Source organism: Camellia sinensis, chromosome 1 (assembly GCF_055761805.1).
Source record: "Camellia sinensis isolate YWXY chromosome 1, ASM5576180v1, whole genome shotgun sequence".
NCBI classification, from domain to species: Eukaryota; Viridiplantae; Streptophyta; class Magnoliopsida; order Ericales; family Theaceae; genus Camellia; species Camellia sinensis.
Window position 1 is genome coordinate 140719713 of NC_138961.1, and position 23105 is coordinate 140742817.

The 23105-nt window shown below is 33.6% G+C and overlaps 2 protein-coding genes and 1 long non-coding RNA gene across 8 annotated transcripts; 1 reads left to right on the forward strand and 2 right to left on the reverse strand.

The window, feature by feature from the left end:
• Positions 1-1056: 1056 nt before the first annotated feature.
• Positions 1057-8809, forward strand: LOC114313862 (thaumatin-like protein 1b). Of its 4 annotated transcripts, XM_082885491.1 has the most exons (7): positions 1140-1321; positions 2987-3065; positions 4318-4363; positions 4445-5115; positions 7169-7516; positions 7721-8027; positions 8494-8809. In XM_082885491.1, the coding sequence occupies exons 4-7, from the start codon at positions 4971-4973 to the stop codon at positions 8681-8683; spliced, it is 990 nt and encodes a 329-aa protein (XP_082741617.1). In that variant the 5' UTR covers positions 1140-1321; positions 2987-3065; positions 4318-4363; positions 4445-4970; the 3' UTR covers positions 8684-8809. The 4 variants fall into 4 exon arrangements, 3 of the variants coding, with proteins under 3 accessions (XP_082741612.1, XP_082741617.1, XP_082741620.1); XM_082885486.1 differs by lacking the exon at positions 4318-4363 and having other exon boundaries at positions 1057-1321; XM_082885494.1 differs by lacking the exons at positions 2987-3065; positions 4318-4363.
• LOC114313861 (uncharacterized) lies at positions 8798-15040 on the reverse strand. Of its 2 annotated transcripts, none has more exons than XR_014339197.1 (12): positions 14735-15040; positions 13739-14018; positions 13461-13534; positions 11708-11870; positions 11424-11485; positions 11290-11343; positions 10071-10188; positions 9879-9925; positions 9767-9793; positions 9510-9661; positions 9260-9399; positions 8798-9143 (listed from the first exon to the last, which is right to left on the reverse strand). XR_014339197.1 is itself a non-coding variant. In XM_082885477.1 (12 exons), exons 1-12 carry the CDS (start codon positions 14780-14782, stop codon positions 9042-9044), a joined length of 1191 nt encoding a protein of 396 aa, XP_082741603.1. In that variant the 5' UTR covers positions 14783-15040; the 3' UTR covers positions 8798-9041. The 2 variants fall into 2 exon arrangements, 1 of the variants encoding a protein (XP_082741603.1); XM_082885477.1 differs by having other exon boundaries at positions 9510-9585.
• A 2627-nt stretch (positions 15041-17667) lies between these two features.
• Positions 17668-20649, reverse strand: LOC145797953 (uncharacterized). 2 transcript variants are annotated; one of them, XR_014339166.1, is made up of 3 exons: positions 20480-20649; positions 18356-18727; positions 17668-17896 (listed from the first exon to the last, which is right to left on the reverse strand). It is a non-coding gene; the product is annotated as an uncharacterized LOC145797953 (long non-coding RNA). The 2 variants fall into 2 exon arrangements; XR_014339167.1 differs by having other exon boundaries at positions 20475-20649.
• Between the last annotated feature and the right edge of the window lie 2456 nt (positions 20650-23105).

Here is a 23105-nt window from a genome sequence, read left to right on the forward strand (position 1 = left end):
TTGAGGCTGAGAGAAGTAAAACACAATTGATCTAAATTTTTTATTTTACTTAATGAAATTCTGAAATTATTCTTCACTTAATTGTTATTTACTAAATTTTCTTAAATAAACCACCAATAAAAGTTCTTTTCTTGAGACTGAGAGAAGTAAAACACAATCGTCTGATAATTAGTTGACAATTAATCTTCTATAAAGATTAATTGATCCTTACTGACACGCTTAAAATTATAATATTAACCTTCAAAAGTAAAAAAAATCAACAGTAACACTCATTTTTAAAGTTACATAATATGATATAAGAATAAGCCGTTGCAAACCACTCCAAACACGCTCTATTGCCATTTCTAGTGCTCGGGACGTGAAAATGAAATTGTGTTAAGGTCTGTCCATGATGACATCGGGTGAAAAAGATTGGTGTGGTCAACCACTACACCATTAACCAATAAATAAAAAACTAAAAAATATCTTATACTTGGGTGTGATATATAAGGTTAGAATTGTAATTTTTCATCAACAATGTTATTTTATTTTTTTGGCTTTAAAGAGTAGATTGTTTGGTTGAAATGGATATAATGATAATAAATGATATTTATTTATTAAATGAAGAATAATAAAGTGAGAGTTGAAATTCATGTATTCTAACGTTCCAAAAAACTCAAAAGATGGAGACAGGCAGGGATCTAAGCACGTGATCATGAATGAAAAGCGGAGACAAATTCATATAAAAAAAATAAAAAAAATAAATAAATTACACACAAATTTTAAAATTTATTTAAAACACAAATTATCTCTTAGTATTATGAAAATTATATTATATTTTTTGAAATTTTTAATTTTAAAACAAATAATTTTTTTATTAATAAATTATTAAATTAATTAATAATTTTTAATAATATTAAAAAATTATTTCAATTAATAATTTAAATAATTTTATTATTATATAAGAGAGTAATTAAATTTTTTATTTTTTTAATTAATTATGTTAAATAAAAAAATTTTATTTATAATTTTTTAAACTAGCATTTGTAATTTATGCCCAGGAAGAACAAGCTCTCATTTGGGCAAAATTTCATTCGCATTTGGGTTTAATCTCATCCAGTAGTCTTCTATTTCAACGCGTCACATATAATCGGATCACCATGTCTTCTCTCTATAAATATGCAACCACATTGCTCCCACTATTTCGCCATATTTAGCTTTTACACTAGGAGCTTGGGCGTTGAGAATAGGTGGAGAGAGAGAGAGAGAGAGAGTTAGAGAGAGAAAGCTTGGGGATCTTCTTTTTGTTTGTTTGTTTGTTTGTTTGTTTGTTTGCGTGCTGGTGAGTCCCCTTCTCTCTTTAATCTTCTTATAATTTGTTCATTTATTTGTGTATCTTCATCTATATATTGTTGGGTTCTTCTCAGTTCACTCTGTATAGTTGTGTATCATGTATGTATTTGAAAAATGTTTCTTTCTTTCATCTTTTTGAGGGTTTTTGTTGCTTTTTTTTTTTTTTTGTGGTCATGTTGTTTGATGTTTTGGAAGGTACTCAAATTGAATTTTGTACTTGTTTATGGTCTCTAATTGGCTTTTGTATATCACTAGTTTGACAAACTATGCTGTTTTGTTAGCCTGGAAAGACACTAGTAAACTATGGTGTGGTTAAATTGTTGGCAATTTGTTGTCTGTTTTTAGATTTTAATATTTCCGAGATCATTGTTGTAATGAGTATGATGAACACAGAGAATAAATAGTCATCAACGGCTAGATAAGGAAGAAGTTTAATGATCTAGCTATAAATTGTAGGGTTGTTCATGGAGATAACCCCTTTGGGATGTCCACTAATTGGACACTTAAAGATAGGCAATGAGATTTAGAAATTATTTTTTACAGAAGATCCGTTGCCATCCAGGACGGACTTAGGATTTCATCATACGTGGGGCCAGAAGGAGCACATGGGACTAGTTCCGGCTAGTTCCATTTAATAGACGGGTCAAGCCAAGTGGCAGTTGCTTTTTATACCATCGGTTTTTCATGCTATCAATTAGAAGTGGATAAATTATAGTTAAAACATAATTTTCATTTGTGGAATTGATGGCACTCAGAAATGCTCTGATCTTACATTGGTGAAATAAGAATGATAGAGGCATTTCACTCTTTATGAAAGGTTATTACTTTGGTCTTTAGTCCGACAACAGTAGAACTGGTAATCTTACTGTTACTCTTTATAAAATTGAATGCCTTGGGTAAAATGTTATTTTAAGCAATGGTATGTTTTGTTACAAAACATTAATAGTGCTGTAATTTAATGAATAAGCACTCAAGAGACACAACCATTAAAAATAAAGCAAGGTTAAAGACATGGGGAGGGGGACCAAAAGGAAACAATGCCTGATATTTTACAGTATAGCACTGCACATAAAAGAGAAGGGGGGTGGGGGGTTGGTGTTCTTGAGGCAAGCGGGCCATGGCATCCCGATAGTCTTCACAAAGTTCCATCACTGTGCCATCTAGCTGGAACACTATTGATATATCACACCTATTTTTTAGCCACATTAACTGGCATAGTTGCCTATATCATCAAATTTGGAGGATTAATAGCTTTTGATAATTAAAACAGCCTATTATTCTCTGCTCTTGTCAGCACACTTGATCATATAAACCTAACTTGTTTACTAGTTTTCCTATCAAGAGGTGTGTGTGTGTGTGTGTGTGTGTGTGTGAGAGAGAGAGAGAGAGAGAGAGAGAGAGGTGCATGTGGTGCTTTATAGGGATTGACATGTAACTGATCTGAGGTCTCAAATATGATATACTCCCATCTGGTTCTATGATGTTATCTGCATTATTGTTTTAGAATACCCCTAAGAAATTCTCAATGTTGGTTTGACTGTACACTGTAAGCCACTATAGATGTGTCTTAGTCAAAGTTAATGGTTCTCTAGGCAGAGCCACAGGCCCCTTTGCATTGGACTTACAGTTTCTCGTGTTGTGGTGGGTTCTGCAGAACATTTTGGGGCAAGTCCTTTCGGAGTGTGGAGTTCTCATAAAGATCTTGAAGTTTGCTCATCTAAGGAAGCATGGAGGTATTTGGAAAATCTATGGTAGCTGTGCCTTCAAATGTTATTTATTTGTCAAGTATTCTAGGCCAAGATGGGCCAAACCCTGTTCACAAGTGCGATTGGAAATGTGAAAATGAAAACGTATGTGGAAACATATACCGCTGCAGACTAACTGGACTTACACACATCTGTGACAAAAACTGTAACCAGAGAATTGTCTATGATAACCATAGCTCCCTTTGCAGAGTGAGCAGGCAGGTTTTTCCTCTAACACCGGCTGAGGAACAGGCAGTGAGAGGTGTCCGGAGGAAGCTTGATGCAGAGAGTTCCCCCTCTGACAGCTGCGCTTTTAAGCGCATAAGGGATGCACAGCTTCATCCCTCTGCTTTTGAGAGATCCTTTGTTGCTGTTGGTCCAATCTGCAGTCAAATTGGAGATGGCATGGACATGAGCTAGGCATAATAATTAATAAACTCTCTTTTGTTTCCTATTTTCCTTTTTTACCTCCTTATCGTTTTTTCCTTTTTTTTTTTTTTCATTTTTAAAATGCGGCAAGTATGAATAATAGAACTTGATGCGGGGTACTTTAATGGAGGACCTTATATGTCATGTCTCTGTAGGAATGACTTATATTTCTAAACTTGTTTAATGGATTGCAATGCTTCCTCTAGCTTGACTTTTTATAGAAGATTTGTCAATGCTATATATCTACTAACTTTTGCACAGGGTTCTTGGTGAAGCTTGAGTTTTATTTTTTTACTGCACCAAAGTTTGGAACAAGTACAGGGTTCTTTTGCAAGCCCTGTGTCAGTAGCTTCATTTGATATTTTTTTAATTTTTTGTTTGGGCTTGGTATGATCTGTTTCGAAGTGGTGTATTTTTCATACTGTGTTAAGAGATATGTTGCTTATATTATTGTGAAACATGTTGAATTTATTTCATGTTTATATTTATTGTAATTCACTTGGTAGTTGGTAGTTGGTAATTGGAACTTGCTAAATTTCACCACCGGAAGCAATATGCTCCTTGACTTTGGGTACTATGTGGTTGGTACATGTTGTACAGGTTTTCCGGGTACAGGGGAAGACATTTTTGGTTTGTGATCTTGTAGAATTTTATCATAAGTTTTCATTGATTTACTTTTCCAACTGTGTTTCAGGTTGAAGAGGAACAATGCGGTTTCTTTCTTATTTTATGCTTTATTTTCTTTTGTTTGTTTATTTTTTCATGCTGGTTTTAATTGGTGGTTTGCTGAAGCTAATGTTTTTTTTTGCAGGTTGAAGCATGTGCCATTCAGGAGAGTTGAAAATATATTATTGCATGTGATTGAACAATTGTAATTTGGAAGTTTATTGGACTGAAAGTTAGGCATTTCTGATGCATTTTGTTTATTGTTCTTGCAGGGAGGGAAGAACTTTTTATTGCAGTGGGGAACAGTGGACGCTAATTGACTGTAGAAATGCAATTGCTGCAGGTTGATTTGGCCAGTTTTACGTGTTTCATTTGTAACAGACATATGAAGTTGGGACAGCATTCTTGACTTGAGGTTAACTTCACATGGTTTATGCTGGATGGCAACAAGGAAGAACCTTAACTGTGAAACAATTGCCCAATTGTTGCATATGCAGTGAGAAAATTCGTGGAGCATCTTCTGCTTTACTATTAATGGATTTTTGTGTTCCAAAGCCCTAGTTGGTCCACTGGATATTGGAACAATAGCTTGGATGGCTTTGTGAAGGCAGCAATGGCGCTTGTTACCCCTTTTCAATAAAATAACCTTGAAGGGTTATTTCTTGTTATTTTATTCTATTTTCAACACAGTATTTGGTTTCTGGCCTAGCTTTATTGGTTGAGAGTGTACTTGAGAAGATTGTCTAATTCATATGCATTGCTACCAAACTGATTTGAACTATCTTCCCTGTTATCCACATGGTGGCTGCATCATATGATGTTCCAAGACATTCCTGTTTGAAGATTCCCCTGCTGTGTCCTTATTTGATACAATTTGCAGGACAATCTGTGCTCGACTTTTTTACCAAATGGGCAAGTTCCTCAAGAGATGTCTTTTCTAGAGGTAGGCTTAAGAAGTTATAATTTGAATGTTGTTCTAGATTGTGAGGAAGTAGTTGCTTGAAGAGATTGGCTCTATCATTTTGGTATTGTCATAAATTTTCAGTAAATGCTTTTAATGTTTTTTGTATAAAATGTGATTTACTGTTATTTTGTGCCTGAATGATTATGTTCCATGTTGGCTGCGTCCTTCCACTGTGATTTGTTGACATGTCTGTTCAGGTCAGTTGTATTCACTCTGCAAATGCTGCGTATTGTCTTATGTTTCAAGTACTCACACACACTAATTGATGAGCAAATTGTTGTTTGTTGTTGGGTGGGTAAGAAAAATTCATAATGAGAGCAGACCCCCCTTTTATTAGATAGTAAAGGTCATCATAGTATCCATTTTAACATAATGTTTTGCATTGTTAGCTATATCAAATCTAATTGTCAAACCAAGTCCTCTGGAAATCCCAGAATTGAGTTGTTTTTTCATTTTATCAAGTTACTCCTCTACAGTCTCTCTTCTTAGCAAAAGATCTTGCCTCTTATATTTTTGGGTCAACAGCTGGACTAGTTCCTCTTCTTGTAAAATGCCATCTACATATTGGCTCTAACTTTAGGGTTGGTAATTCTGCTTCTTCCTGATTGCTCTAATGAGTACTTGCTGGCAGTTTGCTCCCTTGCACCATTGTTGTGTGCTCTAAAGTGGGCTGAAAAATATAATTATACTTGTATTAGTGTCCTTGCTAACTCCAAATCTTTGTTTGGATTAGCTGAAGGGATGTAGAGAAATTGCGGCCAGCTTAGCTCCATGAATCTTTTTCGAGTGCTTTATATTCACTCTTCTTGTGTTTCATTTTGTTGTAGAAACCAGCTTCTCCATGCTTTTGCTTTGAGCAATGTTATGTATAATCTTATTTCTTATCTCATTTTCTCACTCCTAGGCACAAGGCAATGAGATCCACATTCATAAATGCATGTTGGATACACTCACTTGTGTCTTAGATTGAGAAAAGGAGGTAAGAAACAGATATATGTAACATTTTTCATTTTGCTCGCTTTGCTGCTTCTCCAGAATCCCCTCAGATGGAAAGTTTCATTTTTCCTTTTGATAATGGCTGGTAGTATTGCTAGTACAAGGTCTGTTAGTATGATACGATTAGTAGTATTTTGATTTACTTGGCCCTTGATCTGTGGGAAGCTTGATTTATGTATTAGATCTGTACTTCTGACTTTTTTGTCTGTCTATGAAGTGCTCTATTTTTTGAAAAAAATTTAGTAAAAAAAATAAAAATAAAATCCAAGTCCTATATGAGCACAGGAATCAGCACCGTCTCTAATGGAATCCCTTGCAGACCAAGTATCCAATCTTCATGAAGATCAGCTGCTGTTTTTTCCATTTGCCCTACTCCTATTGAAATTAATTAACTAATTTTTATTGAGAAAGAAATTAAAATCTTTGAACACTACAAAAACTTTAGAGATTGTAATCTTAGATAGTAGATGGTAAAACAGGCCCGGCTTGAGGTCTGCCGAAGTACTGCCTCCTTCACCATTGACGATTCTTCAAATACACATGTAAATATCTCATATTATTCGAAGGCATGATTCAATTCCAAGCTATCAGATTGACATGCTGGTGGGGGCCTTCTGATGATTCTTTCTCACTGTTTTTACGTTCGATTTTGTTCCCCTCATCAACAATGGTCCTTGCAACAGGTAAAGAAAGGAATTGCTTGAAAGTGAGGCCATCCAAGTTGAAAAAAGAAATACTAAACCCAAAAAGATCTTGCGGCTGATTGATTTAACAAAGCAATGTTAACCCTTTTTGTTTTCTATAGTATCCATATGTCCACAAACAACAACAATATTCAGATTCTTCTTCACAAGTACAATATGTAGCAGTGGCCACCCACTTTGAAAACCACCCAGAAAGAACAAAGTCACCGTAATGAGAACACGATGGATGTTCTTTCTTGCCATTTGCTTCACTTCCTCTTCATTTGCTTATACATTCACTATTACTAACAATTGCCCATTTACAATCTGGCCTGGGACACTTGCTGGTTCAGGGACTCCGCAACTTTCGACAACAGGGTTTGAGTTGGGCTCGAGCCAAAGTTTCAGCATTCCGACAATTCCAGGGTGGTCAGGTCGGATATGGGCACGCACAGGCTGCAGTTTTAATGAGCTAGGGGTGGGTACGTGTCAAACAGGGGACTGCGGTGGCAGGCTCGAATGCGATGGCATGGGAGCTATACCGCCTGCATCTCTGTTCGAGATAACGCTCGGCACTGGCATTGAGAAAGATTACTATGATGTTAGCATTGTGGATGGTTACAATCTTCCTCTGGTTGCAGCACCACAAGGGGTATATGGTGAGTGCAATGCCACAGGCTGTGTTGCAGACATCAACATGGGTATGTATGTATATATTCTTTTAAACCAATATCAAATGAGGTTTAATCAAGCTAATCACAATTTTAGTTCGAAAGTTTGATTATCAAACTTAACGAGTTTTAAAATATGTTCAAATTTAACTTGTTTATCTAACGTGTCGAGTTTGAATAGTTAGGTTTGTTTCATAGCCTTAAGCTTAAACTGATGAAAGTTAAAAACTTCAGATTGTCCAAAAGAACTCCAGGTGGTGGGCGAGGATGGTGGAGGAGAGGAAATAAGTGGTGGCGGTGGCGGTGGCAGAGTGGTAGCATGCAAGAGTGCATGCAATGCATTTGGGCTGGACCAATATTGCTGCAGTGGGGAGTTCGCAAACCCTAGTACATGCAGGCCATCTTTTTATTCAACCATTTTCAAGAGAGCATGTCCCAGAGCTTATAGCTATGCCTTTGACGATGGCACCAGCACTTTCACTTGCAAGGCTTATGATTATTCCATCATCTTCTGCCCCCATGATCTCAACAACCACCATGGGTACTTGTTTTTTCCCCCCTACAATTATTTTCATTTTTATCTCCAAAGCCAATTGTACAATCAATAACTATCGAAGCTTAATTTGATAGGCAAAAATGTCTTTTCAAAATTTAAATTTAAACCATACAAACAAACATCTATGAACTTGGCTGTGGGACTTAATTTGTTCATAATAGCAAGGAAAACAAGAAAATTGGTTGTGGGGAGTGGTTGATTCAAAGAAAAAGAAAAATTAAAGCTTGGTTGTATGGCTAAATTGTTTAAATTTTAAAATGACCTTTTTTACCATCAAATTAGGTTTCAACAATTACTAATTTGTAGAATCATCAAAATAAAATTTTAAGGACTAAATAGATAAAATTAATAGTTAAGGGAAGCAATAGGAAAAATGATAATAGTTTAGGAAATAGAAGTGAATTAACTATTTTTCTTAATACATAAAAATTTAACTTTCTTGTTCATGCAGGACGAATAGACCAAATGATACAATACCAGCTCCACCAATATACCAAGAACAACAGAGTCCACCAATATACCAAGAACAACAACAGGGTCATGGAAAGATTGCAGACATGGTTTCTTCCTCAAAAGTTCTTTTACCCATTTCATCAATATCAATAATCCTTATAGTCCTTTTCTTGAATTTGTTCTTCTAAAATACTATTCTCTGGGAAGAGAGAGGCGAAAAGAGAAGTTCAGATTTTCACCATTATTCACTTTCATTGTAATTTACATAGTCAGGCACCACACCATTCAATTTAACAGTGTAATTTGTTTCTCAAGTCCAGACTTTAACCTGATTTGCAATTCATGTATAATTTCACAACCCCCCAGAAAAAGAGGGCATGCTGAACAATTTCTTGTTGCTCTTTTTCAAATTCGACAAATGTCAAAATTAAAAATTAAAAAAATACAAATTATGGAATATAAATTGTTGTTACCATACTTCTTCCTTCACCAATGAGAATTGATGTCGGCCCACACACCACAATTTAGCACATTCAGTAGCATCTCTCATTTCTTAGTCTTGCTTTTCTTTGGAGCTTGGGTTTTCTTTCTTACTTTCTTGGGTGGCTTTCCTCCTGCAGCTTTACCACTCCTTTTTCGCACGACCCCCTACATCCATGATCTCATAAATTAGCATTTCTTTATTACGACATGTTGCACAATCAATATACGATCTTGTCATTCAATGAGATACATAATGAACTGAGAAAGGTTAAGAAGCATACTGATGTTTTTTCAGCTTTTGTTTTAGTTTTTGTGTTGGATTGCTCTCCATTGCCCTCATTTTGATCAGTCTGATTAGTGACGGTTTTAGGCATCTTGTCAGCGTCATCATCAGAATCAAATGAGAATCCATCCAGTGTTCCTGATATATGATTGAATATAAAGAAGCACAAAAATTACGAAGTAAACAACACCAGATCCTGAGTCACATATAAATATCCTGAAAGAAAACCTCAAAATAGAACTTCTAACCTTCAACCATGGTTTCAGCCTCGTAAACATTAGATTGAGGTTTCAGCTGTATAAAGTCATTCATGATAGCCTCTATCTGATCAGAAAAATTATAATTTCAAATCTAAGGGCATTGGCAGCAAACCAGAGCAAAAGCGTTGAAAGAAAAAGATCTAAAAAGGGAAAATATTGGTAAAAGGAAAAAACATTTTTTAGTTGAAAGGAAAAAATTATCAAAGGTGAAAAATGAAGAGGAAACAAAGAATTGATTAACAAACCTTTGCTTCTGACTGACCAAAGCTAACCTGAGCGAGAAGAAATATGTGTTACATCACATCAATCAAAACATTAAAGACAATAAATTCGATTGAGTAGAGAATGATTACATACAACACAGAATGACCTGGAAGGAACTATGGCTGTTTTGTATATGGTTCCTGAAACAGAAACCAAATTTAAATTTAGGAGGACCCACTTTCTATAGAAGCATGGATAAAATTAAATTTAGGAGGACCCACTTTCTATAGAAGCATGCATAACAAGTGATCCATGGAAACTTGATGTAAAAGGAATTAAACATGCCTTTCAAATCTAAGAACATTTCTTGATTTCCGGATGGGTTATCTGATATAACTACACGACCAACAGCACCCACATCACCACTCAAATCTATTGATTCACCTTCACACTCGACAAGTGCCTGCACAAAATACAAAACTTAATAACAGGCATATCCCAAACAGGTCCCAGTCAGACTTGATCGGACAAGGATAAGCACATTAAATATGACACAGGCGCCTTAGAAGACCCAATCATAATATTATACAACTACTTCGGCATACATGGAAGTTCTAATAAATGTATTATGAATTTATGATTATGGACTAGCTAAATTGTGAAAATTAATAAAGGGAAACACAGTGTCGCTAAATCACTTCTTCCTAGAAGATACTTCTTGTCTCTCACCTTGAGACCAATGTTGGTGAGTTCTATTTGCAACAATCAACAACTAGAACACCAGCAACAAAGGATAAGACGTATCAGAGAATATTGGTAGATTTAAATAGGGTTATTACACATTCTAAGACAGCAACTCAGATTCTTGAATCAAATTTTAAAGAGAGGCAAAAACAAAGAACCATTATGAAAAACAATAATCCTTTGTAGCTTGAAATCACTGTGCCCTGAATGGCTCGACAACCCAAAACGACGTCGTTTTGGATTTTTTTTTTAAAAAAAAAAATTTTAATGTCTGAAGCAGAGCAGAGAGATGAGAGAAGAAGAGGAAGAGGAAGAGCAAGAGAAAGAGAGAGAGGGTCGATCACCGTCGCTGGCGCTGCCTCCGCTGAGGGTCGATCCCGATCTCCGATTCTTTTCCTATTTTTTCTTTTTTTTTTTCTAGTTGATTTCATCTCCGATTCTTTTTTTTTTCTAGATGATGATCTGAAGAAGATGATGATGTTGATCTGTTTTCTCTCTCTCTATATATATATATTTTTAGCTGTTTTGGATCTGAAAAAAAAAAAAAAAAATTGTTGTTGATGATGATGATGATGATGGTGATGATGCTGATAAAACCCAGCTCCCATCTGTTTTCTCTCTCTCTCTCTATATATTTTTTTAGTTGTTCTGGATCTGAAAAAAATAAAATAAAAAAATAAAAAATTGTTGATGATGATGATGATGGTGATGATGTTAAAAAAAAAAATGGCGTCGTTTTGGTGTCGGGCCATTCGAGTCATACCAATTTCGAGCTACCAACTGAAATTGTATGAAAAAATCAAATAAAAGGTGAGCATACCTTTGAATGGCTAGCTTTCTCAGAGAGCACCAAAGGTAACCTTGAGGAGGAGAACTGCAATTTATGTATCTCCAAGGTGATTTGGTGAATAAAAGATATAAACAATCTTTTGAATGGCTAATAAAACTTCTTACATGAGGTTCAGTATGTTTCTCAGCAATCTCTTCTTCTGCAACCTCCACATCACCGTTATTTTCTATATCATCAGAAATACAAAAAACTCAGTACCAAATGTAGAACAATAAAGGACTCGAATTAATAGGAAATACATACATTTAGAGTCATTGAAATTTACAGGTAAATTATTTTATTATATTCTCTCAGAATTCATGAAAGAGGTTACAACTCATTTATCTGAAACCTTTACACTATCAGTTCAGAATCCTAAGAGATGTCGTTTCAACCTCCAGTGTCATACCTTTTTTGTTAATATCACTATTTACTTTTTTCTTCTTTGCTGATGCTGGATCTTTGTTTTTCAGCCCTCTTTTTGGAGATTTCCCTTTAGAACCTTCCCTAATTGGGCTACTATGAGGAGACTCTGAATCTGATGACAAGGTCAAAACTGAATTATTTGGCACCTGTTCAAAAAACCACATTTTCAAGATTAGCATCTGGACAGAAAAAGTGAGAAATTTGCAATTTAAGATTCTCTAGAATCTATTAGCAATACTATATTCACACACACAGTCATCTTGAATGCCAAGTTGAAGATATTTTAAAACATTTCAGGAAGCCAAAATCCAGTAAACTCTGTGAGAATTTATCTCAAAAGAAAACTAGAACAATTATATGGTAGAACATAAGTGTTACGCAAGGGTGGCCAAATAGAAACACAACCAAAAAGAAAAACATGTGAAGAACCACAAATTGATGCAACTGATTGTGCTTTGTTCAGAGGAAGTTGCCTGAATCAAATAACAATACAAATCCAGTTTGTCTTAATGGCTTGCAAAAGATGATTACACAATTCATAAGATTGGGGGAAGAACTATAAAGATTGATCAAGGGTAGAAAATTAATGACATAAATTCTCAGTGATTTTGGCCTAGAAATTCTGCATGGCCCCGCAAAGAATTGAATCATTTAACCACAAGCATGTGTTTTTTAGAGTAGCTGACCAACCCTGAAAATCTAATTCAACAATACTACATACATACCCATGAAAATTACCCCAAAAAGTACGACTATGGAATATAAGCATTTTGGGTGCACTACAATTCTACACCATACACATCACTTCTAGGTAATTTTTGGGGCAAAAAATCATGGTAAATAGTATTTTCCAATCTAATTGCCCTTCTCTTTAATGTTAATGATTACCTTCGTCAAAAAACAAATGACCGCATCCCAATACCCAATATCATGACTAAAATTGACCTATATGGGCTTATTTTAAACCTCTTAACAGAATTCATTTTAAATCACTTCACCTTTATCTCAAAAAGAAAAAATGAAAACTTTAGAGCAGTCCCTGTATTGAACTCAATGTTTCTTGCCTCTGAGAACCAATAACCTTCTTTTACAATCTCCAACCAGATTTTCTCTAGCTGTTTATTATATTCAGAGGCTTGCCTTTACATCTCCTTCATATCAAATTTTGAAAGCTTACTTGCTTACTAAGTAGAACCAATCACTTTTGCATCAGCTCTTAACAACACTACTTCCTGTTCCCCAAACTTCTACACAAGATATTAAAGAACAATTTGGATGCATCTGACCAATTTCTGAAGCTCCACAAGAGAAAATTGGTATGAAAGTTTTCTTATGTAAATGACCTCACATCCTGCTGATGTTCAATTTGTAATTTTCTAGTTTAGACCACCCAAGGATATAGTAAAACGAAATGATAAAATCTAGTTCGAGCAGGATTTAGGTGTTTTATGCCCACTGCAAGGAACATAAACACAACTTGTCAAAGCTACCTAGAAAAATAGAAAGCACTTGCAAGAAACATAAATGGGATATTGATCATGAAAGGGGCCAATAAGTAACTTTGGATAATAATACTAATATGATCACCACCATAAAAAGGTAGCCCTACTTATAAATTATGGACCCTTCCCATGTGCCACAAAAAGCAACCTTGAAGAGACTTGAAATTGCTATACGAGTGCTGTTACTCACTGAAACTAAGAATAAGTATGCAATTTTGGTGCAACGCTACTTACATTGGGTTCAATGTGCTTCTCAGACTTTTCTTGCTTATCAGCTTTCTCATCACTGCCATTCTCTATATCATTACCTGAGACAAAATATTTTAGAACTTGAAGAGAATGCATTTCAAAAACGAGAATGAGATGAAAAATTACAAAAGACATATATTTGTTAAACGTCTAGGCAGGAAAGGCATGCAATCGACATATCACAATTAGGGGTCTATAACTTGTTAACTTAAAGCAATTTGCAATTTAATGCTAGTAACATTACTAACATAAGAAATGCCCACCTGGTTTGCTACGATTGTCTGTCTTCTTCTTTTTCACTGCTGAATGCTCTACTTTTGGCCGTTTTTTAGTTGGAGACTTAGCTTTCAAAGTCTTTTTGGATGCAGACTCATCACCACGACCACAAAGACTTGTATCTTGATCTTCATCTTTCTCTGTAAATTGCGATGTTTCCTTAGAAGATGATGGTTTCTTCTCATTTGTTCCATCCTCCCTCAAAGGACTGTCATTTGGGGAAGACTCAGAACCCGAAGACAATGTCAGAACTGATTGAGTTGGCGCCTACTCAACAAAGTAAATTTACACAATTAGCATGCAACAAAGTAAATTTACACAATTAGCATGCCAAGAAAGAGGGAATTCATGTTCTTTAGGCCTCATTTGACATGCAACAGTTTTAGCAAGCCAAAAAGTTATTAAAAAAATCAAAATGCGTATAACTTATATAAAAAAGTCAAAAATTCTCTTTTCTCTCTACTTTTTGCACATCTTTTCGTAAAAAAATCAAAAGTCATTTCAAATATACTAGTTTTTTTAGCTCATATTTTAGCTAAAAAGTCAAAAAGTCACTAAAATAGCTTATTCCCAAACGAGACCGTATCCAACATTATAATACCTTTCACTGTAAGTGATTTTGAAGATCAAAATTTCAACACAAGATTGTGCTGAATGACTATCCACACATAATTACAAGCATGTAAATAAACATGTGTGCCTGTGAGTGTTATTAACATACTGAAAGTGTGTGCAAAAAAAACATATAGCAGAGGGCTCTAGCTCAAAGGGTTACATTGCAAAAATTTATAGTGAAATGAGTACAATGAATAGCCCTACTATGAACACTGAATCTTCGAGCAGTATATTTTTATGTATATCAATGTAAAATCATAGATGAGAAGTCTCTCTCCATATATATTACTTGCATTAGGTAGGCATATAGGAAAGCTAAAATGAGATGAGAAGAAAATGGAAAACAAAACAGAGAAGAAAAAGGGTACCTGGAAGGTACGCAACCAATCAGGAGACTCCTCCCGAGAGCTACTCATTGTGGGTTTTTTCAGTGAGGAAATTAAACCCTCCGGAAGGGTCTGATAAAACCCTAACACTCACCCTGCGTCAGTGCTGCTGGAGGAGAGGGAGTGGGATGGGGAGAGAGAAGCAAAATGGGAATCCAATTGCAGCACTGAAAAAGTTAAGTTGGCGTTTGTTTAAAGTCTGTGCTCCGGCCAATCTGTGCGTATATCTCCCAACGCATTGTCAATTTCACTTTACACTTTGTAATTTCAAGTTGAAATAATTTTATTAGTGTTCACTTTTAATTTAATTTTTCGATTTATTACATTTTTTTTATCTTTGAACTGTCGCTAAATTGTTTATGTAGTTGGTGTTTGATAAAATTGGAAATTAAAAGTTAATTGTTAAAAATTCAATATTGACATTTTTAAATTGAAAGTTATTATTTAATAAAAATTTAAGTGTTAAATTAAAAACAAGTTATTTGGTGTGTAAAAAATTAAATTTCAAATTTATTATTTTTAATTTTTATATTGTGAAGATGATGATAGTGGTGATAGTATTGATGTTGATAGTGGTGCTAGTGATAATGGTTGTAGTGGTAGTGGCATGGTGGTGGTGGTAGCGTTGATAGTGGTGGAAGTGGTAGCGACAGTGGTAGCGTTGATTGTGAGTTGTAGTGGTGATAATGATAGTAGTAGTGATAGTGGTAGGGTGGCAATGGCATGATGGTAGTGGTAGACTGTTGATGGTAGTAGTATGGTAGCATTAATGGTGATGGCGGTGACAACAGTGGTGATAGTAGTAGAGATAATAGTGGTAATAAAATGATAGTGGTGTTTATGGCACCAATGACAATGATGATGAATGTGGTGGTAATAGTGGTGGTGGTGATAGAGGTAGCGATGGTGGTGGTTAGGGGTGTGCGTGGTGTGGTTCAGACGGTTTGAGAATAAAATTATAAATTAAATGACGGATTAACAAATAACCAAATTGTGGTTTAGACGATTTGAGACGAATTGGCGAATTGAATAATATTTTAAACCAATTTTCAAGCATTTGCATAATAAATAACACTAATTTGTATAATATTTTTTTATATATATAACTATTAATTTGTAAAAAATTTCACATCTTAAATCTCTCTCACACTTATTTTTACTTTGATATTTCATTAGAACTTAAAAATATCTATATTAATTATAAATGAGTGATTTCGAATGCAAACTATAAATTTTAAAGTTTAATCCATAGTTAACGAATTAAACGATACGAATAGGTGCGCTTTTAGCGGATTTGATGATATTTTACACTGCCCTAGTGGTTGTGGTAGTGGTGACAGTGGCATGCTGGTAGTGATAATAGTAGTGATAGTGGAGGTGGTGGTGGTGGTGGTGGTGGTGGTGGTGGTGGTGAATTTATAATAGTGTATATCAATAGTTAGATTTAGTATTTATAAATTCAGTCAGAATTAAGTAAGTTTTATATGACTTAAATTTTTATATTTTTTAATTTTAACTCACATTTTAAGAGGTACTTGAATTTTTAAGTAATATCAAAACGTGCTTAATTGATTATCACTTAATACATTTAGTTTTAAGTGTTGAATCAGATTATCAAATACCTCCTTAGTCTCTAAACTATCAATTAAGTCTATAAATCCCTAAAGTATATAAATCAAGTATATTTAATCCTTAAACTATTGATTGAACCTATTAACACTACAACAAATTTGGGATTTAAAGACGAAACAAATTTGTCCTAAAATGTATATATTTCGTCACCCAAACTAATTACGACGAACATTTTTCGTCACCCGTTTTGTCTCCAAAGGGTCGTCGCTAAAGGGTCTTAGAGACGAAAAAAAAAATTCGTCATTGAAAATGATAAATTGGTGACGAATTTTTTTGTCTCCAATACACTTTGTTGGGAACATACTTGTAAGTAATTAGCGACAAAATATTTTGTCATTAAATAAGAAATTAGAGACAAAAGTATTTCGTCATAAATATAAAAAATAGAGACGAAATAATCTTGTCACGTTTAATATAAACGAAGACGAAAATTTTTTGTCAAAGAAGCTACCAATAGAGACAAACAAATTCATCATTAAAAATGATAAATTTGTGACGAATTTTTTTGTCTCCAATACACTCTGTTGGGAACATACTTGCAAGTAATTACCGACAAAATATTTTGTCATTAAAGAAGAAATTAGAGACAAAAGTATTTTGTCATAAATATAAGAAATACAGACGAAATAATTTTGTCACGTTTAATATAAACGAAGACAAAAAAAATTTGTCAAAAAAGCTACCAATAGAGACAAAAACAAATTCATCATTAAAAATGATAAATTTGTGACGAATTTTTTTTGTCTCCAATACACTCTGTTGGGAACATACTTATAAGTAATTAGTGACAAAATATTTTGTTATTAATGAAAGAAATTAGAGATGAAAGTATTTTATCATAAATATAAGAAATAGAGACGAAATAATTTTGTCATGTTTAATATAAACAAAGACAAAAAAATTTTGTCAAAGAAGCTACCAATAGAGACAAAAACAAACTTATCATTAAAAAAGATGAAATAATGTCAAAAAAAAATCATCACATTAAGGGTAATAGTGACAAAATGTGACAATACTTTTCGTCATGACAAATTCATTTAGCGACTAAATAAAAAATTCATAACAAAATTAATCTTCCACCTAAGCCAAGTAAGACGAAAAAACTTTCTTTAGGAATGAAAAATTTTGTCACTAATTCCATAATATTTTTTTCCACATTATATACCTATTTTATCAAAATCTGAATTTTAGTTCAACAAATAAAACCCTGTTCATGTTGAAACCTGTTGAATATAACAATTTCATCACAACTTAACCTAACCTATCATCAACACATTTACGAATTAACAAAATAAAAATATTCATTCATCATTACAAATAATTTCATCATAATACAATAAAATAGTGAAATATCCACAAAATATCCAAAAGTTATAACTTATACAATTCTACCAAACATCCAACAATAATTAGTGCAACTCCACAAAGTATGTGTATCCTTATCAAACAAAAAAGAACATTCAAAGTAAATTACATCATTGTTGCACGTCAAAAATGCCACCCCAATCCAATCTGCAAAAAAATAAATTAAAAACTTTAGTAATTAATTAATTATACAAAAGATTAAAAACATTAATAACTCATCAATTTACAATTAGATCAATTATACAATTTATCCATCTAACAAGCTTTTTTTCAAGATTATGAGAATAAAAAATTAATTTTAAGGCTAATTCACAAATGGTGCATCCCATTAATGTGCCATAAGTTCATACAACTTATATTGGCCCCTCCTAAGGTGTTTCTGTTGGTTCCTATACAAATCTATGGCTGTGTGATAATTTAGCCTTTCAACGCCCTTTTTTGAAGCTTTAAGTATAGAGCAAAAGAAATATTTTAGACTAATTCACAATTTATACATCCCGTGCACCTATACAAATTGGATGTCCTATGCATGTTTCCATTACTTTCTAATTCTTCAAACATATATTCTTTTATAAAATTTATTATATTAAAGTTAATATACTTTACGAAGAAGTATGTCCACTTGTGAATGAGTCCCCTCCACTTCCAAAGTGTCCTGTGAATCCTTTGGTCCTCAAAAAGTTGAGAAGATCAGCCATTATCTCCCCTTGCTTCTTCCCACCTTCTTCAAGATCTATTTTATTGTTCTACATTTGTATTTGCTCCTTCTGTGTCTATTTGCATCTCAAGGCGCTTCACATAATCATTTGTTTCAACATATATGGTAGTGGTCCTCCTAATAGAGGATGAAGGTCTCATGCCAAGTCCCTTCACATAGCCAGACCCTGGCTTTAGGACTTTGATTGACAACTCTTCTGTAGTCAAAAGGGTTGATCCCGGTTGTGAGAGGTGATCAGCCTGTGTTTGTATCATATTTTCCTATCAAATATTAAAAAATTAAATAATTAAATAATTATTAGAAAAATAGTGTGCACATAATATAAAACATGTCTACATATATGTACATGTAGGCATACATGTGCATATCACACCTAATTATTTAAGTCTTAAGTTTGGCTCAGAAGGGTGCAGATTTTAAATGAATCATTGTGAGTGTGAGATGCCAAACTTCTGGCCTACCCAAAAGTAAAAAGTTATATATCCAAAAAAATGCCCATAAATAAAGCAAATTGTGTAGATTCAAATAGTGTGATGTGGTACACACACATAGTAAATTAGGTTCATACATTCCTTTTTGGGGATACTTTTTCTGTTAACTGCTGCTACCTAAAATTGACTGCTAGGAAAAATAACCAAAAGTTATGTAAAGTCTCTGTACTAGCATAAGGAGTACTTCTCATGCCCGCACCTAACAAATAATGAATTTGCTACACCTAATCAAAGCGGAGACCATAAATCACATTTCCTAATTACTTTGCAAGGCAATGCAAAACATAAACAAAAGTAGCAGATCTGATGTAAAAATTCAAAATTGCAAAATAGTAAACATATTAAAAATAGACAACATAAAATCCCTTGATCAAAGTATATCAAATTAGCTTTCACTTAACTCATGACTAGTGCTCTCTAAATCTACAAAATACCTCGATAAAAATTTGCCACAAACTTAGAGAGTTTCCTTTCCCATTACTGATCAACTAGCATAACACTCGTGCTATGCACGGATTATGTTTACAATTATCTATATATGTGAATTGTGATTTTTAAATATTTTTTTTATTATAAATGTCTTCTTTTTTTTTCTTTTTTATATTATATTAAAGTTTAATATTTTGATAATAATCATATGTATTAGACTTTTCAAGGAATTAAATGTCTTCTCTTTTTTTTATTATATTAAAATTTAATATTTTGATAATAATCATATGTGTTGGACTTTTTAAGGAATTCATATGTGTTAGACTTTTCAAGGAATTTTTTTTATACTTGTTTTTAATGCATTAAAATGTTATTATGAGGGTAAGGCTTGGGGGTTGGGAGAAATTTAAAAATTAGCCGTCACATCATGATTAAATATATATATTTATGTGTATGGCACTACTAAAAAAAACACTTTTTGCAACCGCTACAAGCCGTCACAAATAATAGAAAAACAGTCGCAAAAGACTTTTTGCGACGACCCATGCGACGGCAAATGAGGGTCGCAAATGCGGGGGTAGCAAATACTTTTTGCGACCGCAAACAGCAATCGCAAACTATTTGCGACCGCCTAACCTACTTATAGCGATTAATATTTTTGCCGTCACAAAAAAGTTTAAAAAATTCCTACAATGTATTAGCGACCATCTTACCGTCGCAAAAAAAAAAAAAAAACCTACAATCATATATATAGATATATATGTATATATAGTCAAATATTATATATAATAAATCATATAAATAAATTGTTCAACACCGAATCCTAAATGGCATATAAATAAATTGTTCAACATGGAGAAGGAGAAGTCAATTTTACATGAATACTTATCAAGTTATGACTCTAAGATATATCCAGTGAGAGGTGAGAGAGAAGTTACAACAAATGAGAGCACAATATAGAGTGAAAGCCATTTATATGAATATTAAAATTCTAATAATCAAGTTATGCATGTCCAACATACCATTCTCTCCCTATACTGATAAAGAAAGACTTGCAAATACAAACGAACATGTAAAGTAGAAGAACCTCACAAATACACCAAAAGGATTGGATTATGTCTTGGGCTAGAACACCATCAGATATCAAACCACCTTCCATTGAACGAAGTAGGAAGGCCTCAAGCTTCTCTCTGGAGGCATGAAAATGAATTTTAGAATCCAAAAACATCAACACATCAGCCATAGTAAAGTGATACAATAAGGCAATGTATTCTGTAAAATAACAGGAAACACAAGCTAGACGAAGTGCCATGGGCAAAGTTGAACTTGGACATCACAAAATAATGATATGCTATTTCAGCTGATAAAATTGCTAATCAAAGACCATAACAAAGCTTCAATCAGGCATAAGGATAACCAAGGTTGAAAATTCTTCCTTAATTTATTGGTCATCCAATGCCTTTACAATCCCTATCACTTGGTCTTTTCTATTTCTTTATTTTATGACTTGAATCTTATAAAGAAAGGGGCATGCAAGAAACTTTTCTTTAATTGAGGACCAAGGAGCTAATGTTGACTAGACCAAAATTCTTCAAAAAAATTAAGATGACAAAATAGAGTTTTCTAAAAAAGAAAACGAAAAATAGAAAGGGAACTAATTTGAGCAGATAAACAATGCATTATCAGTAAATAGCTTACTTGTCATAAGATTCATTAGGATTGACAATGTTGGGCACACTATTTATGTATTGTACTCAGTTATGCTCAGAACTTGAGACTAGCACTAGTTGAAGGGCATACTCTAAAATGTATCAGAGCATCATTAGGGTATAATCAACAAAATGTACGAACTAGTTGAAGACATACTCTGATTCTGTAGGCAAGAACTTGAGACTAGATATCAAGAATTCCAACCTTTGGCCTCTTAACAATCTCCAACATTTCTAACTATATTTTCTTTACCAAAATCATGGCCTTGTTTGGTTTGTTTTTCAGAAAAATTTTTGGAAAAAATTCTCTACAAATAAATTTTCAAGAGTAATCAAACCAAACAAATTTTTTCAAAAAAAATCTCAAAATTTTGTTTGATTACCTACTTTCCAAAAAAAATCTCAGATCACCTTGTTGCAATCCAAACTGTTTGATATATATTGACCGTCCGGAGTGATATAATCAGGAGTGCTGCATTCATAAAAGCAAAAAATCAAAAACAAAAAGTCGGAAGAGTTATCTTTACTCTTCAAGATGCATCCTTTAATTGAATATTGGGCATTGCAATTCAGTATAATTTACATTAGATCACTAGAGAGAACCCAAAATCAAATGCATGGTTTTCGCGATTGTAGTAAATTTTAGTTATTAAATTGAGCAATCAAGACATCCTAATTTGAAATCTTTTGAACATGCTTGAAATTGGAATCCAATGATAAGAAATTAGAAGTTACCAAAAGAAATCCTGACTGAGAATGAAATCTTTGTCGTCTACATTGGAATCAATGTCGATATCGAGAGGCGGTGATGAAGAAGGAATTAGTGAATCTGCGGATTGAGCTTCGGATTCGAGGAGACTCTGGAAGCGGAACGAATCAGATAAAGAGATAGAGAAGGAGGATTGTTGTTGGAGAGGCTTGAAAGAAACATGCCCTAGCTTCTGAACTGTCAAGTGTCTCGCCACTGAACCCTTCATTCTCTCTCTCTCTCTCTCTCTCTCCTGATATTTTTGGAATTTGGGGGGAGAGAAGAAGAGGAGAGTGAATAATAAAGTTCAAAATTGCGCGGGTTTTTCTTAGTGGGTGAATTTTGAGTGGATCAGGTGTTACTGGGGTTCAGATGTTACGGTGCAGTCTCGCTTTCTCAAGAGGCGAGTTGAAATGAATTTCATGGCTGAATCTAAACCGTTTAATGGAAGTCGCGATTTGTTTTATGTATTGTTCGATCTGATTGGAGTACTCCTGCGGTTCAGATTATAGTTTTTTGAATAATGAAGTAATTAGCGTATAACCCGTGCTATGCATGGGATAATTATAAATATTTATATTTGTTTTAAATTTTTTTTAATATATAAATTATGTTTTTTAAGATTTTTTATAAAAATAACAATTTCATCACTAGTCATAGTGTATGGGAGAAGATGAAAAATAATGTACTGCAGTAACTATACACGGATTATATTTATAATTGTTTGTATGAGGGAATTTTAAATGCTGATCAGGAGATTTTGACCAAATCAATAAATGCAGGCATGTGGAAAGACAGGTGAATTGAAAAAAGTTAATAAATGCTGATAAGGGGATTTTGACCAAATCAATAAATTGTGAGGTTTTTTTTTTAATAAAAAAATTAGAAAATTCAGATTGGGAAATTGAAACTCTCACAGGCCTTGGGGGGTTAAAACCCCACCTTTGCTTAATATATAGTATAGATAGACAGATATATTTAATAAGAATTTATGTTTGTTTTAAATATGTTTTTAATATATAAAAAAAATTTTTAAGATTTTTTTTTTAAAATAATTTAACAATCCCGTCACTAGCCATAGTGTATGGGAGAAGTTGAAAAGAGTGTAGGAGTATGTATGGGAGAAGTTAAAAAGTAGGTTGGGAGAAGTCAATAAATACTGAGTTTTTTTTTTAAATCAAAAATTTAGAAAATTAAGATTGGAATATTGGAGCTCCCACAAGGCTTGTAAGTTAAGAACCTCTTTTTCCTAGAAAATTAA

Excerpts from the sequence above, each read along its gene's own strand:
- LOC114313862 (XM_082885486.1), top strand. The coding sequence starts at position 4,971 with ATGGTGGCTGCATCATATGATGTTCCAAGACATTCCTGTTTGAAGATT. Across the intron at positions 5,116-7,168 it reads AAGAGATGTCTTTTCTAGAG|GGACTCCGCAACTTTCGACA; the intron begins GTAGGCTTAAGA and ends TTGCTGGTTCAG. Across the intron at positions 7,517-7,720 it reads TGTTGCAGACATCAACATGG|ATTGTCCAAAAGAACTCCAG; the intron begins GTATGTATGTAT and ends TAAAAACTTCAG.
- LOC114313861 (XM_082885477.1), bottom strand. The coding sequence starts at position 14,782 with ATGAGTAGCTCTCGGGAGGAGTCTCCTGATTGGTTGCGTACCTTCCAG. Across the intron at positions 9,926-10,070 it reads AATGTTCTTAGATTTGAAAG|GAACCATATACAAAACAGCC; the intron begins GCATGTTTAATT and ends TTTCTGTTTCAG. Across the intron at positions 9,794-9,878 it reads CTTCCAGGTCATTCTGTGTT|GTTAGCTTTGGTCAGTCAGA; the intron begins GTATGTAATCAT and ends CTTCTCGCTCAG.